Source organism: Struthio camelus, chromosome 5 (genome assembly GCF_040807025.1).
Source record: "Struthio camelus isolate bStrCam1 chromosome 5, bStrCam1.hap1, whole genome shotgun sequence".
Lineage (NCBI taxonomy): Eukaryota > Metazoa > Chordata > Aves > Struthioniformes > Struthionidae > Struthio > Struthio camelus.
This window is the reverse complement of record NC_090946.1, coordinates 27,673,732-27,694,513: the sequence shown is the minus strand read 5'-3', so window position 1 is coordinate 27,694,513 and position 20,782 is coordinate 27,673,732. Positions and strand designations below refer to the sequence as shown.

At 37.1% G+C, this 20,782-nt stretch overlaps 2 protein-coding genes across 5 annotated transcripts in view; one reads left to right on the top strand and one right to left on the bottom strand.

Moving 5' to 3' along the window:
• Window positions 1-4,566, bottom strand: part of IMMP1L (inner mitochondrial membrane peptidase subunit 1) — a 37,238-nt gene extending 32,672 nt beyond the window's left edge. The window contains exons 1-2 of one of the 3 annotated variants that reach the window (XM_068945278.1): window positions 4,490-4,536; window positions 666-768 (exon numbers count right to left, since the gene is read on the bottom strand). The gene's annotated coding sequence lies outside the window, so the exon portion shown is untranslated. Of the gene's footprint in view, window positions 1-665; window positions 3,989-4,489 lie in introns of all 3 variants that reach the window. The other 2 variants (XM_068945279.1, XM_068945277.1) reach the window with 2 other exon arrangements.
• A 70-nt stretch (window positions 4,567-4,636) lies between these two features.
• Window positions 4,637-20,782, top strand: part of ELP4 (elongator acetyltransferase complex subunit 4) — a 164,050-nt gene continuing 147,904 nt past the window's right edge. For both annotated transcript variants that reach the window (XM_068945275.1, XM_068945276.1), the window contains exons 1-2: window positions 4,637-4,830; window positions 11,755-11,790. In XM_068945275.1, the coding sequence (XP_068801376.1) occupies window positions 4,659-4,830; window positions 11,755-11,790 (208 nt within the window). In that variant the 5' untranslated portion in view covers window positions 4,637-4,658. The remainder of the gene's footprint in view (window positions 4,831-11,754; window positions 11,791-20,782) is intronic.

The following is a 20,782-nucleotide window of genomic DNA, read 5'->3' as shown; positions in this document are numbered from 1 at the left end:
TGCTGACTATAAAACTTTAATCAGTACAGTCTAATACCATCACATTCCAGAACTGATGAGGGAAGCAGCTTTGGGATATAACAAACACTAATAAGATTATGAATTAGAACTTATATTAGAATGCAGTTTTCTATCTCATATGTAAACCAAACAAAAAAAATTAGCAAAAACTGATGAGGCAGACATACAGCTTTAAAGGAAGATGAAGAAATGTATTTTATTCTAGAACTGATAGCATTTTGCTCATTGCCACAGAGGGATGACAACATATACTGAATCTTATAAGGCACAATTGAAATGTAGCACAAACATTAATTTGAAATCAGGGCAAATAAAAAAAACGTACATCAATAACATAACTCTCAGCCCTCGTTGAGAAACACCGTTTAATGAATAGAGCCTCTGCTTGCATTAACTAAAGTTCCTAAGAGTTTAAAACTGTAATTCCACGTAGCGTGCATTCCAGTAAATGAAGTAAAAAGGTAGACAAACATGGCAGGTGTTTCCAATATCGAACATAAACCCTCGTACCAAGCACAGAATATCTGAAACATACTTTAAGGATTGCTGCTATTTTGGGGATACTAAGATCGCCCTCAAATCTGTAGACTACAGTTTTTAAAGAACAATGACAAATATACTTGCAGATCAAATTCCAAACATACCTTTTACCAAATGTTTTGATTGTTCTCTCACTCATCCATTGTATTCCCTCTATTTTTTCCTTAGGGAATTCTCACCCCAAATCCTCTTAATCCAGCTTAGAATCTGCATTTGACATAGGCAAGTTGTTGAATTGGATCAACAAGTTCATAAGAAATGGAAAATAGAAAGTTTAATTTCTTCATACCATAATTAAGATTTGTCGTTAAAATTTACATTAACAGTTTATCGGGTCTGTATGATATACACAAGCAGTGAGAAAGCAAGTTGGTTATTCTATAGTTCAGCATATTCTGATCCAGATACAAAGGTTTAAACTACTACTATATTTTGCAATTACAATGAGCTGTGTTAGTTACCATAGCCCAGCTGACAAGAAATAACTTGTTAAGATATTATTTCCTTATCACTTGCAACCATCTCCATGTTCTTCAGTTTCTCTACATTTCAGTTTCAGCTGCACTACATTTCAATATCATCTGTAAAGCAGCAACAATAGGACTTATCTACCTGCAAATGTATACTTGAGGATATTATTATTATTATATAATAATATCTAGACTTGCAATTTCTGCAGTCTTGCTTTTTTGATCTGTCAGCCCCTAATGGAATCTCTTACAACTGCTGGAAATTCATCTTTTGGAAAGTGGACATGTGAACAGAGGAAAACTTTTGGTATAAATCAAGGAGAGTGAAAAGGCTGGTTATTATTCCTGAAAAACAAACCACCATCGACTTAAAAATAACAAAAATTCCAGATAGTCACTTTCTTCTGTATTTGTCTGAAATGAAACACAAGTCAAGTCAGATGCCATAAATCTTATAAGCACTTATTAGTCTGTCAAGCTGCATCATAATAAATAAAAAAATTAAAGCTGTGGAAAATGGCTTCTTTCCACTTGCTTTCTAAATCAGCAATACTTTAACTGTACCTATCACCTTAAAAGAGACAGAAGAGAAGTTAATATTACAAGAACAACCACAGTAATAATTTCTAAAGTTCAGTTCTCATATTGAAGAACTATTTTTATTTCTCCACAACTTTTCTAGCAATATCAGAAACAATCTCTGCTGTTGTAATACACATGAGCAACATTTTATTTCAAAGGATGTCAACAATGAAAATATCACTTCACATAAAATCGCATGAAATTCTGAAATAGCTGTGAGGTTCACAGGGGGAGTGAATTAACTACTCACAGCCAGCAAAAGGTGAAAGATTCCATCTACCCTCCACACTGTCCATATATACCATTTTCCATGTTGAAGACACTCAGTGATATCACAGAAAAAAAAAAAAATCAACCTATCAAGAAAGTAGATAATTCCTAGTCAGATTAGTGAGCTGAAACAGCTCCAGAAAGGATCCAACGAGCACGAAGGTTTGCGGAATTGCATCTATGGAAGCAGCAAAGGAAGAGGAAACGAGACTCTCTCTTTCACCAGCACTGACCTATTACATCAGCTCATGAAATACCAAGCTTTCCAGTTATCTTCAACTGAAGTTAGCTGCATTTTATGCAAGAAATTCTACAAACGGGGCACAGCACAAGTACTCCCAATACCAAAATACTTTCAGAATTTATGTTCCAAAACACAAAGAAGTTACGATCATCATCTAGTTTTAACTGCCTTGTAGTAAAATAAGATCAGAGTAGGAAAGGAAAGAGCATCAAAACTACTCGTTAGATAAGTAGACACAGTAAGCGGGAGGAATCCTGGGAGAATATTTAAAACAACTATTCTTTAAAGTTCATGCTATCTAAATTAGTTTTATTTAAAAACAAGCAAGGAAATACTGTGTCTTACTGAAGTACCCAAAGGAAGGGTGCTGCTTGGAGAGGTGGGAAAGAGAGGGTGGGGACACCGAGAGAATGTGAATGTAGTATAACACCATTTTTTTTTCTGATATGTAAGTGTTGACCAACTCATGAGATACCCTCTTTGATTTACAAGTGCTCTACAGAACTGTTCTACAGCAGTTAGACTGCAAATTTTAATAGAGAGTTACACCTGCAAGCACTCATATTTGAAATATTTAGGTGTCTGGAATCCTCAACCACAATACAGTAAGAAACCCGAGAGGCTGATGTGATGTTTTAAGAGGTAGAAACACTTGTAAGTTTAAGCATCCTCAGTCAATTATATAGCTTTTACACTTCAGGATTCCACTAAAAAACAGATCCTCATGAAAGAATCATAAATTATGCTTTATGCCTTTATTAAGTATTTCCTGTTGCAGAATTTCAGAAATTATGAGTCAGATCCTACAAAAATGACATTTAAGAACCGTATTTATTTTTTACCTTTTTAAATTTCCTAGAGGAGAAAAAAAAAATCAAAAGGCAAAGACAAATACTTTAATTTGTGCTGAACAATAATATAGTAATCTATGTTTGAAATTAAGTATTTTTTAATATTTCACAGTTTGTCAGCCCAAAAAAAAGACATTAAGATAATCCTTAATATTGTGATACCCATGATATAGATCTTAAACTGTTAATACTGGATTAGCAGCCCATTCCTTAACATGTAAAGAAGCTTGGCCAACAACAAAATAAACAGAGTTTCGCCAACAAGGAGGATATAACACTGAAGTGTCATGTTCCTATATTTTAAATTTAATACAAAAGAAAAAGATTCAGGATTGTCAGCATATTTTTTCAAACACTTTCCTGTTCATATTTTATATAAGCGTTAATTATTTTTCTCCTAAAGTAATCAAAGAAGGACAGCATGAACAACTGCAGGTGTTCAAAAACCACAGGTTACAAAATAATAAAAATCATCGATCTGAATTAATCTAAGATTGAGAAGGGGGAATCTAATACTAAAGCCTCATTAGTACATCCTGCTACTTGCAAGTGTCTTCCAGTAGCTTGTAATGCATGTCAAACAGCAACAGATTACATATACAAAAATATCTGACAATGGCTTTTCTATATGCTCACGGAGATTTCTCTCACATTCAGTATACTGCAGAGTGTTGATTCACAAAGTAAGTGTACAAAATTTTTCCAGTAACATACACACAAATTAACATGCTTTATAACATGAACAGAAAAGGAAATACCAAATTCAGATGTCCCAATATTTTTTTACATACGGTCAGTTTTTAGGAGTTGTTTGCTGCCATCTTCTTAAACATAAAAAATAGTTTTTTATGGGATTAGCAACCGATTCAACAATAAAGCTAATGAAACACAGGAGCTACATTTCTCAGATAAAGCAACCTTCTCTCCTACAGCTCTCATCCTACATGGTGGTCCGCAGCAATCATAAAGATGCAAGATCCTCCTTCCTGGTGAGGGGCCTTAGATGATACCTTTATTAAAAATTCTCGGTTACTTACAAACAGGAGAGGAACTCCACCCACACTGGGCCCCTACCGTTATTAACAAGAACATTTCATGAGCGCTCCTTTTCCTACTCGGGTGCAGCTCTGCATACGTTTAAAAACCCCTTTTTTAAAAGGGGGTGACGCAGACGGGACGGTACCCAGCCTGCCCAGATAACTCAAGGGCACGCAGACCGCCCGGGGCCACCCCTCGCTCGCTTGGTGCTTTACAGACACCTCGAACACCAAGGCACCGCCAAAAGGGGAAAGCGGCGCTTCGCCTTCGCCGGCTGCCGGGGCGGAGCCACCGCCCTCCGCTCCGCTCCACTCCGCGCCGCGGCCGCCGCCACACAGCCGCCTCCCCCTGACCCTGCCGCCACGGCCCCGGCTGGGCTCATCCCGCAGCCGGGACACCACAGATAACAGCGCCGCGCGCCCTCCGGCCACCACGCCGCGGCTAGTGCCGCTGCCTCCGCCGCACTCTCCTACCTGCCCGTTACCGGCCGCTTCAGCCCATACCCCGCCCCTCAGAACGCGCCAACAACGCGGGCTCCTATTGAACAGCGAACTTCCCAAGCCGCTCTTCTATTGGCTGAGGAACAGCGGGCTCGATTCTTCCCAGCGGCCCCTCGCGCCTGTCAACGGTCAGGCAGCGAAGATGGCGGCCCCGGGGACCGGCGGGGCGGTGCGGGGCCGCGGCGCCCCCAGCTTCCAGCGGAAGGCGCCGGCCGGCGGCAGCCGCTTGGCCGCCATCGCGGGCACGCGGCCTGCCGTCCGCCACGGGCAGCTGCTGCTCTCCAGCGGGCTCCCCTCCCTGGACTGTGTGCTAGGTTGGTGCGGGGCCGGGGGCCGGGGGCCGGGACCTACCCGCGGCCGCCGCCGCCGCCGGCCCGAGCCCCTCGCTGCGCCCTGCCCGGCTTTGCCGCCGCCGCAGGCTGCCCTGCCGCAGCTCCCAGGTGGGGGGGGGGAGGGGAGCGGGAAGGGGCGCAGCCGGCCCCGTCCCGGCTGCAGCCCCCCGTGAGGGCCGAGGGCGGCGGTGAAGGCGGTGCTGCCCGCTTCGGAGCCCGCTCTGCCCACCAGAGGAGCGCTGTTTGCGGTTCCCTGAAATCCGTTCAAACAACTTTTTTGGAGTGGAGGGTTGTTCTGTAAATACCCTTGCAAAGTAACGCGTTCTTGTCTTATTTCAAAGTGTCACAGTAAAGGACGTTTTACTGTGTAAAACTTTCGGTTGTGGAAAACATTAGAGCTGAATTAACTCTTAGTTGATTATAGTATAGCTTGGTTTCTTCTATATGACTATTTTTAAGGTGCGTTTGGCATGAGACTGGAGGTTCAGTGTGACTCTTTTATGTTGGTCACCACTGAGATGTTACTATAAATGTCTAGTTTAGATAGGATATACTGGTGTGACACTGTTCTTACTGTCTGGGCAGCTGCTTTTGCCTGCTGTCAGTGTCAAAATACTAGATGGTCCCTTGGGCTGATTTGTTGTGTCCGTTGCTGGGTTATAATAAGTGGCATAGACTACCACTGCTTACTTTAATTGGGAACTAATACATTTCATTGGTATAAACAGCATGCTTTGCCTGTATGCTTTGGGGCTGCATGACCCTGTTACTGACTCATGATACATGCAATACATGCGCAACGTAGATGAATAGGACTTTAGGTTTAGGGGAGGCAGGTTTGACTTTGCCTATGCTCGTTTATCCCTGGAGGAATATATGTTTAGCCCTATCACTTTCTTTTTAAGGGACATCTTTATGAGCGCTGATAAATACAGATGATTTACCCATTCCTTAAAGAAGACTTTATGGCCTGGGTATCTTAAGGAGAATCATACTTCTGTACTACTTTTTCTTTCTTTTTTTTGGTGTATATTGTGTTGACGGGGAGGAGAGAAGATCTGCATTGCCATCAGGGGTTAGCATGCTTGTAGAAAAAGGTCTTCTTCTTTAAGGGAGTTGTGTTTCATTGTATGTGCAATTTGTCAAGCCCTTTGACTACATAAATATAAGATTTTAATGGAGTATTCCAGTTCTTATTCGTGTGCTGTTTTAGAAATTGTGGATTTTGCACAGCATGGGTCGGAGGACATGGAAAGCTCCCCCATTGTTTCAGCCTCCTAAATCTCCAGGCACTTACTAACATAATTAAAGGTTTGTTATGAAAATTGGGGGAACTTCTGGTAAATCCTAGATCCCTTTTAAAATACTTTTTTCCTTGTGTTTTAAGTATTTGGTAAATTCCTGACCTGAATTTCCTGAGAATTTTTAAACTTGAACATCTGGAAATCTCTTCACATGTATGAAGAGGAACTTTTGAAAATATGTGACAAATTCTTTTTAGATTGTGGTGTACTGGCAAAATGAAAACTCTGTACTGGCAAAATGAAAACTCTGTACACTTGTGTTAAAACTTTGGTAACCTCCTAGCTCTTAAATCACTGATTTCTGGAAGGTGAGTGGGTAAGCCATGAAAGGCTCATGCTAAACATACTGTGCTATAAAATTAGCTGTTCCTGGGGACAGAATGCCTGGTTAGATGGACCTTTATAGAATAATTGAGTAATTCAGGTTGGGGAAGGAAGGACTTCAGGAGTTCATCTGTTCCAGCCTCGAGGCAGGGCCAGTGCTGAATTTGGAGTCAGTTTCTCAGGTCTTTGTCTAGCTGAGTCTTGAAAAACTGCAGTGACGGAGATTTCACAGCCTTTCTGGACAACCTGGTCCAATGCTTAATCATAGTCATAGAGAATTTTCTTTTTGCTTATATCCTGTTGAAGTGTTCCTTGTTTGAATTTATGTCTGTTGTCTCTTGCTCTCCCACTGTGCATCTCAGTAAAGAACCCAACTCTTGTCTTCTCACTGGCTTCTCTTAGATACTGGAAGGCTGCTTGTGGGATCTTCTCTCTTCCCCAGGCTAAATGAGCCCAGGTCCTTCAGCTGTTCCTCTTAGGTCATGTGCTCCAGACCTCTGACTATCTCAGTGGCCCTCTGCTCAACTCGCTCAATTTTATCTTTACTTCTTTCTTGTACTGGGAGAGGGCGACTGTGGGTGGGACAAAACTCATTAGACTGGATGTGGTCTAATGAGATGATTAGTGTGCTGATTGAAGAGTACTGATTGAATGTGAGTAGTCACGTCCTGTAATCTACTGGCCGCGCTCCTGTTAATGCAGCCTGGTATGCTGGTGAATGTAAAAATATACCTGATCTCCTTCATGTCCTTTTCAGGTGCATGTGGAAATGCTTCATAAATGTATTGCAGAGGGCTATTTATGTGTTTCTTTAAGAATGCTGGCTCTCCTTCCCCCCCTCCCCATCTTGCCCACTAGCAATTAAGCAGCTGACTGTACAAAATACTGTATTTTATTGTCACCAGGGACTGAAAATAATTTTTTTTAATACATTCCCAGTGGAAGTTGCTATAAACTGTGTTACCCTGATATTTTTCAGAAACATATTTTTAGCAGTCACCAGGCATAATCTAGCTCTCATGTTTTGGGCTTGGATTTGAGTTTGCCTTGTCCTGAAGTGACAACCCGGATACGGTATTGTTTGACAGACATGAAAACAGAGTTTATGATTATCTGTGAGTAAGGGAAAAAATGGTGTTATTAGACACAGGGCTAAACAAAAACTTTGTAGAGAGGAAAACACAGAAGATGCGTGCAGGAATTTCTTTTACCTACAGCTACTTGTTGAATTGTCCCATTAGTGTTGATAGCTAGCTCTTTCTTGGTAAATGCATCTTCCATCAAAGATAAGTAGTGGTGAAGTGCTTGATTTCAAAGCCTATGTTTTCACTAAGGCACTCTTTACGTCCCTGAGTTTTATATTGAAGCCTAGTTTCAAGGTTTATAGACCATATATGTCTGATTTGTGCCAAAGCAGCTCTCTGTTACGAGCTGCAACTATTATGTAACATGAACATCACATGCCTTGTATTGAATTTTTTGTTGCAAGCAGTTTAAAAAAGGTCACAAATGTGCTAGGAAACAATATGGGCACCTCTCAAGATGCAAACTGTGCATGCAAGCATGTGCTAGGAATCAATTTTGTTCATACATACTTAAAAACATATGTACATGCTTGAAATATTTCAAGTTTTTTTTTTTTGACCTAGATTAATAATCTAATTGTCCTTTGCAGAACCACAGATAGTTTTGATAGTTTGCTATTCCTGCAGTGGTAAAATGTGCTGCAGAGTGATGTTGAGATGTTCTAAATAGGAATTTTGAGTACAATATTGCAAAGAACTAATGTACTCAGAATCATGTCCAATGTTTCTGAATGCTTGCTGTGAAAACCCCAGTAAATAGTGTTATGATTTCAGGCTCTTCTGTGAGGTATCTATGTCTTTTATGTTTCTTTCCTTAAGGTCTTAAATCTCATTGCTGAAAAGTAGAATGCAGAGAGTTATGAATCTTGCTTAGCTGTTTACATTTGGGACTGCTTTTGATCCTGGCAAATAAAAACTGAAATATCAAAATAAGAAACAAAAAATTACAAGTTCACAGCAGTTTTCTTAGAAAACTTGAAGATTTTAAGTGTCTATTCTGACTCTGTCGACTTTCCTGCTACTTTTCCCTGTGGTCTGTCTCTTGCCTATTTTACAGTTGTTATTGCTCATTGTAAAAGATATAATTATGATGGCTGCAATAGTTTTACATTCCATCTAATAAAATACACTTACCTGTATTGTTCAGTACATCTGATAATGATCAGCCGGTCCTCTGACCTGAGTTTGCCCTTAGCGTCTAGGGTTTATGCACATACATTACAACTCTGGCTTATCGAAAGAGGCAGGAGAGGCTTGATCAGAGTATTCTTGTTAGAATTTTGACTGAATTGATAATCCTGTTTGTCAAACAAATGCTTTCTTGTATAAGCTATTTAAAAACAGAAGAAACACTATTTCTGTGATGGTTTCAACTGAGCTTTTTATTGTCAAGGTTAAGTCATTATTGCTGGGGGTAATGTATTGTTTAAGGCTGTTTTGATCATCTTTTCTATGACTAGCTATGATTTGGTAAGAGCTCGTAATTTTCATCTATTCTATTAGCTGTATACAACATGTGCTAGTTTTAAACAACTGCTCTTAGTAGCACATATGTTTCATTTTCCTAAACAAACAAATGCAGTGAATATTTGAAGCATACTTTTTATTTACCATCTATATGATTTTTGATTTTGGTCTTTTTTTTTTTCTCCTTCCCCTCAATAGAAGAACTTTTGGTTGTGTTTGGGGTTTTCCTGAACATACGAAATGAAGCGAAAATTGGTGTATTTATAATATTGAGATTCTATGAGTGATTCTAATTTTCTAATAAATAGTATTCATATTTTTTTAAGTATTGAAGAACTACCTGCTTACTTAATAAGTCTGCCAAAAATATTGAGGAGTTTGTACATCTTGACTCAGGACTATAGTTTAAAATATCTGTGATGCACTGAGATACAAACATGAAATTAGTAGCTGACTAAACTTTTGCACTGTGATATACTACTAAAATTGTGCTAACATCATGACATAGTGGCAATGTCATTGTGTTGCATTTTGAATTCAGGCATTACAATGCAACAATATTATCACTTTCTATGGCTCTTGTAGAAGCCTTGTGATTGCTATAGGCGCGCTGTTGCCACACCTGTCCTACTCGTGCAAGTAAAAATATCTTTTGACGTATCTGTCCTTATGGTCTTGCGTTGCACAGAATGGTTTTGGCCTGTGATTTGATTTGTTGAAACCTAGATGTTCATGATCATGAACATCATGAAGGAGATCTGCCGTGTCTTATGCTTCTATAATAGTTTCTAATTTTCTGTGGCTGTACAACACTTTCTTAATTTATTGATTTTGATGCCTTTTGTCTGCCCTAGTTATGTATATCTTCTTTAAAAATATTATAATAAATACTTTGTCATCCAGTATGTTGGTAGTTCTTTCATAATGCTAGAAATGCTAAGAATTATCATTTTGTGTAACTTAATTTTGGGGTTAAAATTATATCATATGAAAATGAAAAATGTATTTTGTTTAGAAATTCTTTTGGTGTGATATTTTGTGTAATTGTATTGCATCTTAAATCATGTGATGGCTTTTATTAGAATGTGCATAGCAACTCAGTTGTTTAGACATTAAGGACCTAAAAATGAGTTCTCATAGATTAACGGTGAATGCAGAATTTTTTGCCTCTTGATCAAAAGGAAGGCTAGTGTAGTTAGTCCTTTGACAGTTATTTGGCCTGTGGGAGGGAAATTGGCTTTTTGTTTTCCTTCTGGGTATGTATCAACATCGCAGGTGCTGCAGAGATTCGTGGTCCCACCAGCAGAGCTAAAGATTAAGAAATTGATCCAGTCCCTATTGGAATCAATTTCAAGTGAAGCTTAATGAGCTTTTAAATTGATAGACTGAATTACCCCTTTCACTGGAGTCTGCCTGTGCAGTCCAGAATTGAGTTCTTTTGTTAAGAGCTTTGGATGTTGTGATACTTGTGTGATACTGTTTGCTCCAAATTTGCTTTTAAAGCAGGGTGTAATTGCAGAAAACATACTGCAGTTATGCAAAACACTTTAATAGGCTATTTATGTATGGGCATCTGAGCACTTCCAAAAATTTTGAGCTTTCCTTCACAGTTGTATATGATTTTTCAATAAAATACTTGTAATCTGATTTCAAGTTATTCCACTATTTTCTAACTGGAATTCAGATTGCAAAATAGCTTACTCTTCACCTGAAGTGAAATATGGATTCTTCCTTCATCTTCTCTGTTAAAATTCCTTCTTAGGATAATGATCATTTAAACCACCCTTACATAGTTATACTTGTTTTCTCTTTGAACAAGTAACAGTCAGGTTTTAGCAAAGAACCGGCATTCATAGTTTTTCGTTTTGTTTTGTTTTTTGGTCCTCCACACTGTTGAGATCAGTGGGGTAAGAATGTGCATATCAAACATATTGGGAGCGTTCTATTCCCTCTCATACTCCATCATCTGTGATTGGTACATAAAGATTGATTAATGTAATTGTTTAAGCAAAAAGGGATAAAAATATTAGTGGCCATGGTTTAAAATGTATTCTTATTATTAAATAATTATTTCCATCAACTGTATTTGTAGAGACATTTTTATGTCTAAGAAATACTAAAAAAGACTAATTTTTTTTTTCCTGGTTTATGTTATGAACTGTCAGTCCAGCTTCATTGGGTGAAATCCTACCTGCCTTATTATCATATTTCTTTTCAGTAATAAGATAAAAAACAGGAACTAGAATTCTGCCTGACTGGTTTCAGTGGGAATTTGCTAGCGTCTTACTAGGTCACTTTGCATAGATGGTGCTTGGTACAAAGCACTATCACCTGGTAAGTGATTAATATGGAATTAATTTGGAAAATGTTTACTCACTTGAGTCATCCGAATAAAAATTCTCTGGCTCAGACCATACATCATTATTGTAGTACTTAAGCATAGTTGCATAGAGCTCTGCAGGATCTCTTTACCACAAAGATGATAGTACAGTATATTGTGAAACTAATTGTAATGTGTAATATATAATTACATGTAATGTGTAATTATTTCATAATAGAGAATTGTAGGAACTATTGCAAAGGTAATTAAAATGTTGTTCACATTTACATTTTAAAATTCCCTGTTATCACCTTTCTTTGACTTATAAACTAAGAAAACTTAATTGTTCTCTAACATAGTATTAAAAGGTAGTCTTACTTTGTTCTTCATTTTGTTTTATTTCCAGGTGGAGGCTTAGCTGTTGGAACCCTTCTCCTTATTGGTTAGTATGGAATATATAGATGCATAAAGCCATATTCTGATATGTTTTGCTCATTTTTAATGTATTTATCACGTAACCGGTCTTTGTTTATTAAACTTGGACTTGGAGAAAGTATAAATCTCAGGCCTCCTCACTGTGTTGAATAGTCTTTGAAGTTGTCTATTCTCTATTTCAAGAATTCCTGGACGTAGATCAAAACTTTACTATTAGGGAGGACTGAGGCCCCAAAAAGAATATTGCAGAATTCTGTCCGAAAGCAAGATGCTTAGCAAAGTTCAGGGCCTTTTAGGGGAGTTTTTTAAAAGATTTAAGACTTTCTAAATTACTTTGTTTCTTAGCGTCAGACTATTTATCTTCACAAATGCTTTTTTAAAAAATTTGACTTTCTGAGGAAGATGTGAAATACAGAATCTTCTATTCTCTTGTTTGCCAGAATTGGCTAAAAGAAAGCTGTTATAAACCTGCTTTCTATCAGGATGTGGATGAGGCAAACTGAGACAGTTAAATAGGTCGCACAAGAATTCCCTTCATCGGCACTGTCCAGTAGAGATTTTGATGGGGTGTACAACATCCCCTTTGCAGCCAAGATGCCCGACTTTCCTTTCTATTTAAATCAAGATGTAGCAAATGGTAGAAAAAAAATATTTGACTAACTTCAGAGAGAGAAAATATTCTTCCTCCTAGTGACTTGTTAGAAAATAGGCATTGGAGGTATTGAGGAAAGGATATTTGATATTCCTTGGTACTTATCCCCTTCAGAGTAAATTAAAATAAGCCAATACTATTAACAAGATCTTTAATGATATCAAAAGATGAAAAAATTACTTTTCTAGTGTGTCTATTACTAAAATGAAGTTTCTTAAATCTCAGACATTTTGGAATCTTAGACTAAGATATGCAGAGACGTTTAAGTACACAAGTCAATCAATATTCAAAAGGAAGTTTGAAATCTAGGATTAAAATATTGTTATTCTGGCCCAACTTAAGAATATAAAAACAAACCTCCTGGACATATAGCAAAAATAATTATGGGAGCCCTGCAGAATAGTCCTTTTCGACTGTAAAAAGAAGTAATAATAGACTACTCTCATCCTGGACTTAGGACATTTATAACACGTAGGTGTTATATCTGCTGCCCTTCTTAGTTTCTGCATATGAGTCTGTTCTTGACTAGACCATCTCACTGACATGATACGTAGGACAGCAACCATTGCTAAAAACTTTTAGAACTGGGAGGAAATCAGAGGGAAGACTAAATATAATGCTTACAATTTCAGCATACAGCTGGAGACAATCTTTGCAGAAGAGAAATGGAAGAAGATGCCATCTCATTTGTCACCTCAGTTCATTAATCTTGGTCTTTCAGGGATAAAAATCTATTTCAGAGTTATATAAGGGCTGGATGAGTATAGTAATTTCATTTAAAAAAATGTGCATCAGATTAATGGTTCTTAAGAGGAAGTTTCAAGATATTATTCTCCCAGCAGAAAGGACTGTTACTACAGGAACACATGGAAGTTTATTAGAGAAACACTTTCACGTATGTTAAAAACACTGGCATCTGTAATATGTGTTCTCATCTTTAATAGTAAAAAAAATTTAAATACTGGGTTTTTTGATACCTAGTGAAATGATCTTCTCTTGTTGCTAGAGCAGAGGCCTAGGAACCTACAGAGACATCAGATCTGCTCTTAGCTTTCCAGTCACTGCAATTACCCTGAATTACTGAAGTCTAGAAAGTTGTGTGATTGTTTTCTTCCACTGAAAAAGAGGTAAAGAACCTCAGTTTCCTTATTTGTAGAAGAGGGATGAAAACATATGCCACATTTGCAAAGCATTTTTGATCATGACAAGAAATGTGTGAGTGCCTACACCTGAAGTATTTAAATCCTGCTTTAAAACCTTACAAATGTATTTCTTATTTTAATTTAAAACAGCGAGTTGCAGGAAGATTGATGTCAAGAGACTTGAAATCAGTAGGTAAAATCTGGGAGATAGAAAAAAACCATAATCTTCAAGCTAAAAATTGTAGTTTCTCGTTGCAGAAGATAAGAAATGTAATACAGCACCATCTTGGCTAAATCATGAGCTTTTGGATGCCTCGCAGGCTGTTGTTAGGGACCAATGCAAAACTGTAAAATGAGAGGGTAGAGACAAAATTTGAAAAACTAGGGTACAAAGTAAGATACAACTAGCAAGAAATATCAACAGTGATACACATTTTTTCTTAGGTACCTTACTAATTATGAGAAGACCAAAAGGAGGGTTGGTTGATTACTTGGCGAAACTACTAGTTTACTTCCCCCCCCCCGAAGTGGAAAAGGTAGTCAGTTGATACTGAAAATGTAGAAATTTGTAATGCTTTTTTTGTGTTAGTCTTCACTAAAAAGGAGCCCTGAAATCTCATTATCATAACTGATAACAGTGACAGAAGGACTAGACTTCAGCTCTTACTAGGGCAAAGGCAGACTAGCGAATACCTAAGTAAATTAGGTGATTTCAAATAGATTGTGCCAGCAAAGTGTTTTAAGAGCTTGCTGATGAAGTGTTGGGACCGTTAGTGTTTATCTGGTGGATAACTGGTGGAGGACAGTGAAGGGAAGAAGGAATTGGAAGATTAAAACATACAAATACAGTATCTGTCTTTAAATGCTGTGGAGGAGGAGTCACTGAATTGCAGGCTCATAGAGGTAACTTCAATTTCTGGGAAACGCTGGAAAAAATAATCATTTAATAATAAGAAGACAAGTATATAGGTAGCAGCCAGCGTGTCAGATAACCTTTCTATATGAGATAATAAACTTGTGGATAGGTAATAATATGAACATGCCATTTATGTTCACTTTAGTAATGTTTTTGACATTATTTCAAATGGCATTATAACCAAAGCTAAGAACCATAGTCTGCGTTCACTTCCAATATGCATTCTTGGTGTTTGTAGTACAAGCTGTCTTCAGAACTTAGGGTACCATCATTGTGTCCTTCCCATTATATCTATCTTAATGTTTTAAAACAGACTTTTTGCATCTAAGAAGCTTAGTCTCCTGATCACTTAAAATACTTCTGGTAATAAAGGATGAACTTCATGTCAATGAAATCTAAACAAAGGCAAAAACTTCATTTCTCTAGTGATAGGCACCAGTAGTCAAGCACCTGTTCAGGAACAGTGTGGCTTTTCAAACTTACTTAAGATTATCTTATCAATAATTTTCATTTATAATCTCAAGGGGACAAAAACTGTGTTCCTAACATATTATCTATATTTACTTTCCCTGTGGAAAGACAGCCATCACTGAGGAGACTGGTCTTCCATTTCATCTGCATTTGTATTTAGAATTTTAGTTAGAATGTTTTGAATTGTCATAAGTCTTCACAGTAAAGAAGCCCGTGAGATCTGGGGAGAACTTATTTGAAATCTGGTTTAATCATTATTGGGGTTATATCATTTATCTTCTGTGGTGCAGGGCTCACGTGCAGCAGAAGCTGAAGGAAGGTAATTGCACATGTTGCTTTAAGGCTAGTTTCTTATTTCTACATGTTAAATCTCATTACGTGCAGTTTATTCAGGTGTTGCTGTCTTAGTGAATCCTAGGAAATCTAGGTTTTTATGTAAAGCCTACAAATTAGTGTATGTTGTGATGCAGATTTAAGTAATAGGGATAGTTGCCTGCCAGGAAAAAATGACAGCTATTACCTGATTTCATATGGGCCACCATGTTTTTAGTGGCTACCATTTAAGTTGAGGTATTTTGAGGAAAATTGAGTTGATGTGGCAGTTCACTGTTGCTGAAGGAGATTGTCCACCTCCTTCTCCCCGTTCTTGGCAGCACATTCTCATTGTTCCTTGAGCTGACTCTAACGATTTTCAGCTCCTTGCTGAGCTGATTCAGGTCTCCAAGTTGACAAAAAACTGACTCAATTAAAGAAGAGCAACTCGCTAACCTGTGAGATGAGTACCAGAGCCAGCACAAGGGAAGGAGGACTGCACAGCCAGGGCTAGGACAAGAGAAAGCGAATGGCCCTTCTCAGGGACGGCGAGTTGCCAATTGAGCTTAATTTTTCTCATGAAATTTCATCCCAATTTCTGTGAACTCAGGAAAAATGAAGGAAATTGTATCTCTCCTACTACTTTCAATGGAAATCTTACTTTTCTCACACAATTCGAGACCTACAATCTTGCAGAAGCAGAAAAAATGTTAAAACCTATACAGGTTTCTATACAGATCATCTATATCATTCTCACAGATCAGATCGTTCTATACAGATCAGATATGATGAAACTTTGTGGTTTTTGTTTTGTCTTCCCATTATAACATTCGCTGCTGCTTCTGATATAAGAACTAGGTGGCATCCAAATCAACCTACCAGGTGAAAAATTGATATTAAACAAAATAAGGTGGTTCTTCACATAATATGCAATTAAGCTATGGAATATTTCACCATAGGGTGATGTGGATGTTAAAAATTTACATAAGTTCAATGGGAAATTGGGCAACTTTGTGAAAGAGAAAGCCATTTGTGTTACTAAATAAGTGGATACCCAGTCCAATTTGAAAATCCTTGAGCTGCACGCAGTTGGAGACTGAGCAAGCGCATGGGTGAAGCATGACATAAGAACTTCTCCTGTTCTTATTACCGCTTCCTAAATATTTGCTTTTGGCCACTCTTGAGGATAGTTTTTTTTTTCACTTGACCTGACCTGAATGCCACCAGATGAAATAAATACAAAGACAGTAAATTTTTTGTTATAGTGAAAGTGATGACAGGACTCGATGATTTGAGAAAGGTAGGACTTTTACCTAGATTTTTTTTTCCTCCGAGTGCATAGCTAACAATACTCATGATGGGTCTTAAGTTTATTCATCCCGTATATTGGTTGTTTATTTGTGATTAAACTTAGCTTATACCAGCATAAAGGAAGATCTTTTCAGATGCAAAAGCTAAAATTTTTTTCCCCAAATTAAACTTTCCATATGTTGTTTTGAAGTATATAATTTGATACAAAAGGTTTTCAAGTAAGAACTCTGTTTATTCATGACTCATTAGCCTAAAAACTTTTAGACTAATTTTTAAAGTTGGTGCAGGTAGAATTGTAACCGCATTGTTAGAATATCTTGTCAATATACAAAAAAATTCTGTCATAAGATTTGTCTCGGTAAGCTTAGTATTATACGGGATTGAAGCTGTCAGTGATAAACCTCCTAGGAAGATCTTTCTGCTTTATACTCCAAGTGTTGGAAAAAGGTTAAATTCTTCCCCCTCCTTTCAACATTCTCTAAGGCAAGAATAAATTGCATTACTTTTGGATTAGCTCCTCTTGCAAATTAAATGTTCCTCTTCATTATCTGACACATTATCTGGGTTACTTTAACCAAATAATAGCAAAAACAGGGCATTAAAATATTTATTTTTAACTGTTGTTTTCTGGAGATGCAGTAATGGCATAAGTTACTTGCTAACACTGTAAAATACTGTTTAAAGGATATTGTATACAAATCTTAAATTTTAACCTGTAATAAAGAGCATCATGGTTTCCAATGAACTTTATTCCATATTCTTTTGATAGTGTTTTATTTACATGAGACTTACAAAGATGAGGCACCTGACTATCTTATACAGGATCCTGACTGTGAAAAGAACCTGAAACTTCCTGGTTTTTGTTCCTATAGTGATAATATTTTGGATTTTAATGGTACTTTAATTTCAAGAGGTATTGCTCTACTGGGTTTAAAAGAAGTGGCGAAATTAACGTTCTGACTTGAGTAAAGTGAGTTTTGAACAACACTATCGAAACAGTTTATTCAACGTGAATGTGAGAGCGTTTGTTTATTTCATCTTAATTTCCTCCAGAAGATTAGTTTGCTAGAAGAGTCTCATCTTTCCAAAAAAAAAAAAATATATATATATATATGTAGCTGTTGATTAAGCACATCTTTCCCCCTGCCCCCTCCCAGCATACTTAAACCTGTTGTATGTCTGTTTTGCCACCCTCAGGAGGAATTTCCAGAACAATGTTGTTTTGTTTTATAAATATAGGCCATGTTTATGCAGTACATTCTGTGTAGCGTTACAGTGCGCTCTATGTTGGGTCCCTAGTCTTACATACCCTTAAGGTGCTGTTATTCTTACAAGGTCATTGATGGCTGAAAGTTTTAAAGGTTATCAGGAGAAGGTTTTTTGTTAGTAGCTGAGTTCAATTACAAAAAGTTAAGTTGGTTGGTTAAAAGCTTGCCTATACTTGTATATTCTAAGCCTTGAAGCTGTTTCAGCTACTTTAATTAGCTACTGTTATTTTTGTTAGAAGTGCAATTTAACCAGACTGGTAAGAGCTCTCTTCGCTTGTCAATATAATTGACTTTATCATCTTTTTGAAGTTGAAAAGGTAACCTCTGGAGAGGTACAAAACAGTGATTTGCTAAATGTAATTATATAAAATACAATTTACCAGAAATCACCTTCCTGAAGTATGGCCAAACGCTAAATATTGTAACAGATATGTTTGACAACTCTGTTTTGGCATGTGCTAATTAAATGCAAGTGACATAGACTAATATCCACATTTACTAAGCTTGAGGGAATTTAGTAAAGTATCTTCTAAATGGAATTTCAGATTATTAAAATAATCGCATTTTATATCCTGCAGCGATTTGGAGAGATGCTTCATAGCTAGAGAAAGACTCACCTTAGGTCACAGTACTATACTGTAGAACTAGCTAGTGAAAAAATGATCAATACTGATAGGCTATGACAGGCTTTTGGCAGCTTTAGGGCAAACTATCTAGAGTTTGTACAGAGCAAAAAATGCTATCTGTACATGATGTTGTTGCAGTCTTATTTTTACCTCTTATGGCTCTCATCATTTGAAATACTTATTCTACAAATTACCTGTAGAGTTTTTCAAGGACCTTCAAGACATTTAAAATTATACAGATGTTTAGAAGTCAGTTTTATAAATATGATTGATGCGTATTTATTACCTTATGGTGGATTTTGTTCTTAATTTGTTGTTCCATTTCAAGTTTTACTGTTTTCCCCTCCCTTGGAACATGAGCAGTTATGGCTAGAGGTCATTTTGTTCTTAAGACCATATGTTTACACCTAAATTTCCATAGCTCCGTAAGACTTTTGCCCTTAATTATTACATAAATTATATAGTGGCAAAGCCTCACTCATACCTGGTCTCTCTGTCTTCTGTGCTCCAGCTAAACTCCAGTGCCTTACAGTTTTGTATTTAACTTGCTTAACCTGCTGATTTCTCTCAGTAGTTCTTGCAGACAGTTCATGCACAAAGGTATTAAGACGTCTCTTATGCGTTCAGTAGCCAATACAGTACAGTGGTGCGGAGAGACAGAAATAGGAATTGGTCTTTATTCCTACCTTTCAACATGGTTATATATTGGGATTAATTATAGTGATACTGACAACACTGCATTTTCTTCATGACTCTTTTGGCCATCAGAGCATTCTCTAGTGGAAAGAGACCAATGGATAATAGTCACAATAAACTGTTTCATCTGTGTCCTTATCTGTAGGATCAGAAGAGGTTTTGTCCTGGAAACAATATGCATAACTTCTAGGTAAATAATCTCTTTTCCATGTATAGGTTTACGCTTCACTAGTTACTCACCTGCTACTTAGCTGTAGAAATGCTCTTTGTTCAGAAAGAATCAGAGAAGGCTGTGGACTGTTGTCTGACTTGCAGTGATTGGACCCAGAAAAGAGGCTGCAGCTGCAAGATTCTTATATGTTTGTATGCTTTATTTGTTAGAAGCAAAGTTCATGATGAAGGCTTCTGATGGGAGACCTACTTAGTACGGAGGCTAATAATAAAGATTTGGGGGGATGTCTCAAGTGTCTTGGCTGAATAAAATACGCTTAAATGTAAATCCATAGAACTACAGAATGGAGGTGGTTCTTCTAGATGTGGGTACAATTTTGAAAAATAAAGGTAACTTGAGAATTTATCCTAGCCACCAAAATAATAAGTCCAAAAGTTATCAGAAAGTGAAAATACTCTGAAATATTTGACTCGATTTATCTACGAAAGTGATGGTAAGCTGCTGAAATACCTGTGCTAAAGGATTGATTGATTGATTGATTGATTTATAAAAAGAAAGTTGTACTCCCATGGTTTTGAATAGTAACGTAACTATTGAACCCAGGGTACAATGGACACTATCAGAAAAGCCCCATATGGGTGTGCTTTAGATCTTTTGAATACCACAAAAGTTTAGTGACCTAGAAGTGAATCAATAAAAAGCCATCCTGTATGTGACAAATTGAAGAACTGAGGGATTCTTACAGATGCATTGACTTTAACAATTCAGGATACATTGTTTGTAAAGCCTTTTCTGAGACACATTTAATCCTTTGAATACTGTAGCAGGCTATGAAGTGTTTTATATTTAGATTGCTGTCCAGTAGTTCATTTTCCTGTTTTTACTGTAGGTTTACTGTTATGAAAATCAATGTTAGAAGACTAAAAGAAAGGCTAATGCTAAAATTTTGTTTCCTCTCACTGGTAGATGTGTTTTTCTTTTTCTTTGCTAAATTGAACATTTCTTACTGCTTTGTAAAATGTGTTTTTGGAAGAGTGTGGCAGTCTAAGAACCCCTTTTATCCTCAGTTAAAACACTGCAAATAAATATGTCACTCAAAAAAATTACAATCTTGAGTAAGTGGATGAAAGAGTTTATACCCCTGTTCCATGTTGCTCCATTTCTGTAATTTGTTTTAACGTTTCAGTATTTCAAATAAAATTTGAGTAAAAATTCTTAACCTACACAACAATTCTTAACCTAACAGCCTCACTTCCTATTAGTTTAGTTACATGATTGTTAATGCACAGTATAATTTCTTATATTTATCTATGCCTTATGGAGCTTATATTAATGTTTTGCACAAAACTGAGCATGTTATTCACTGTCAAAGGAATAATTAATTTTAAAAATCGTGATACAAAAAGACACTCCTTTTGTATGTTTATGCATGC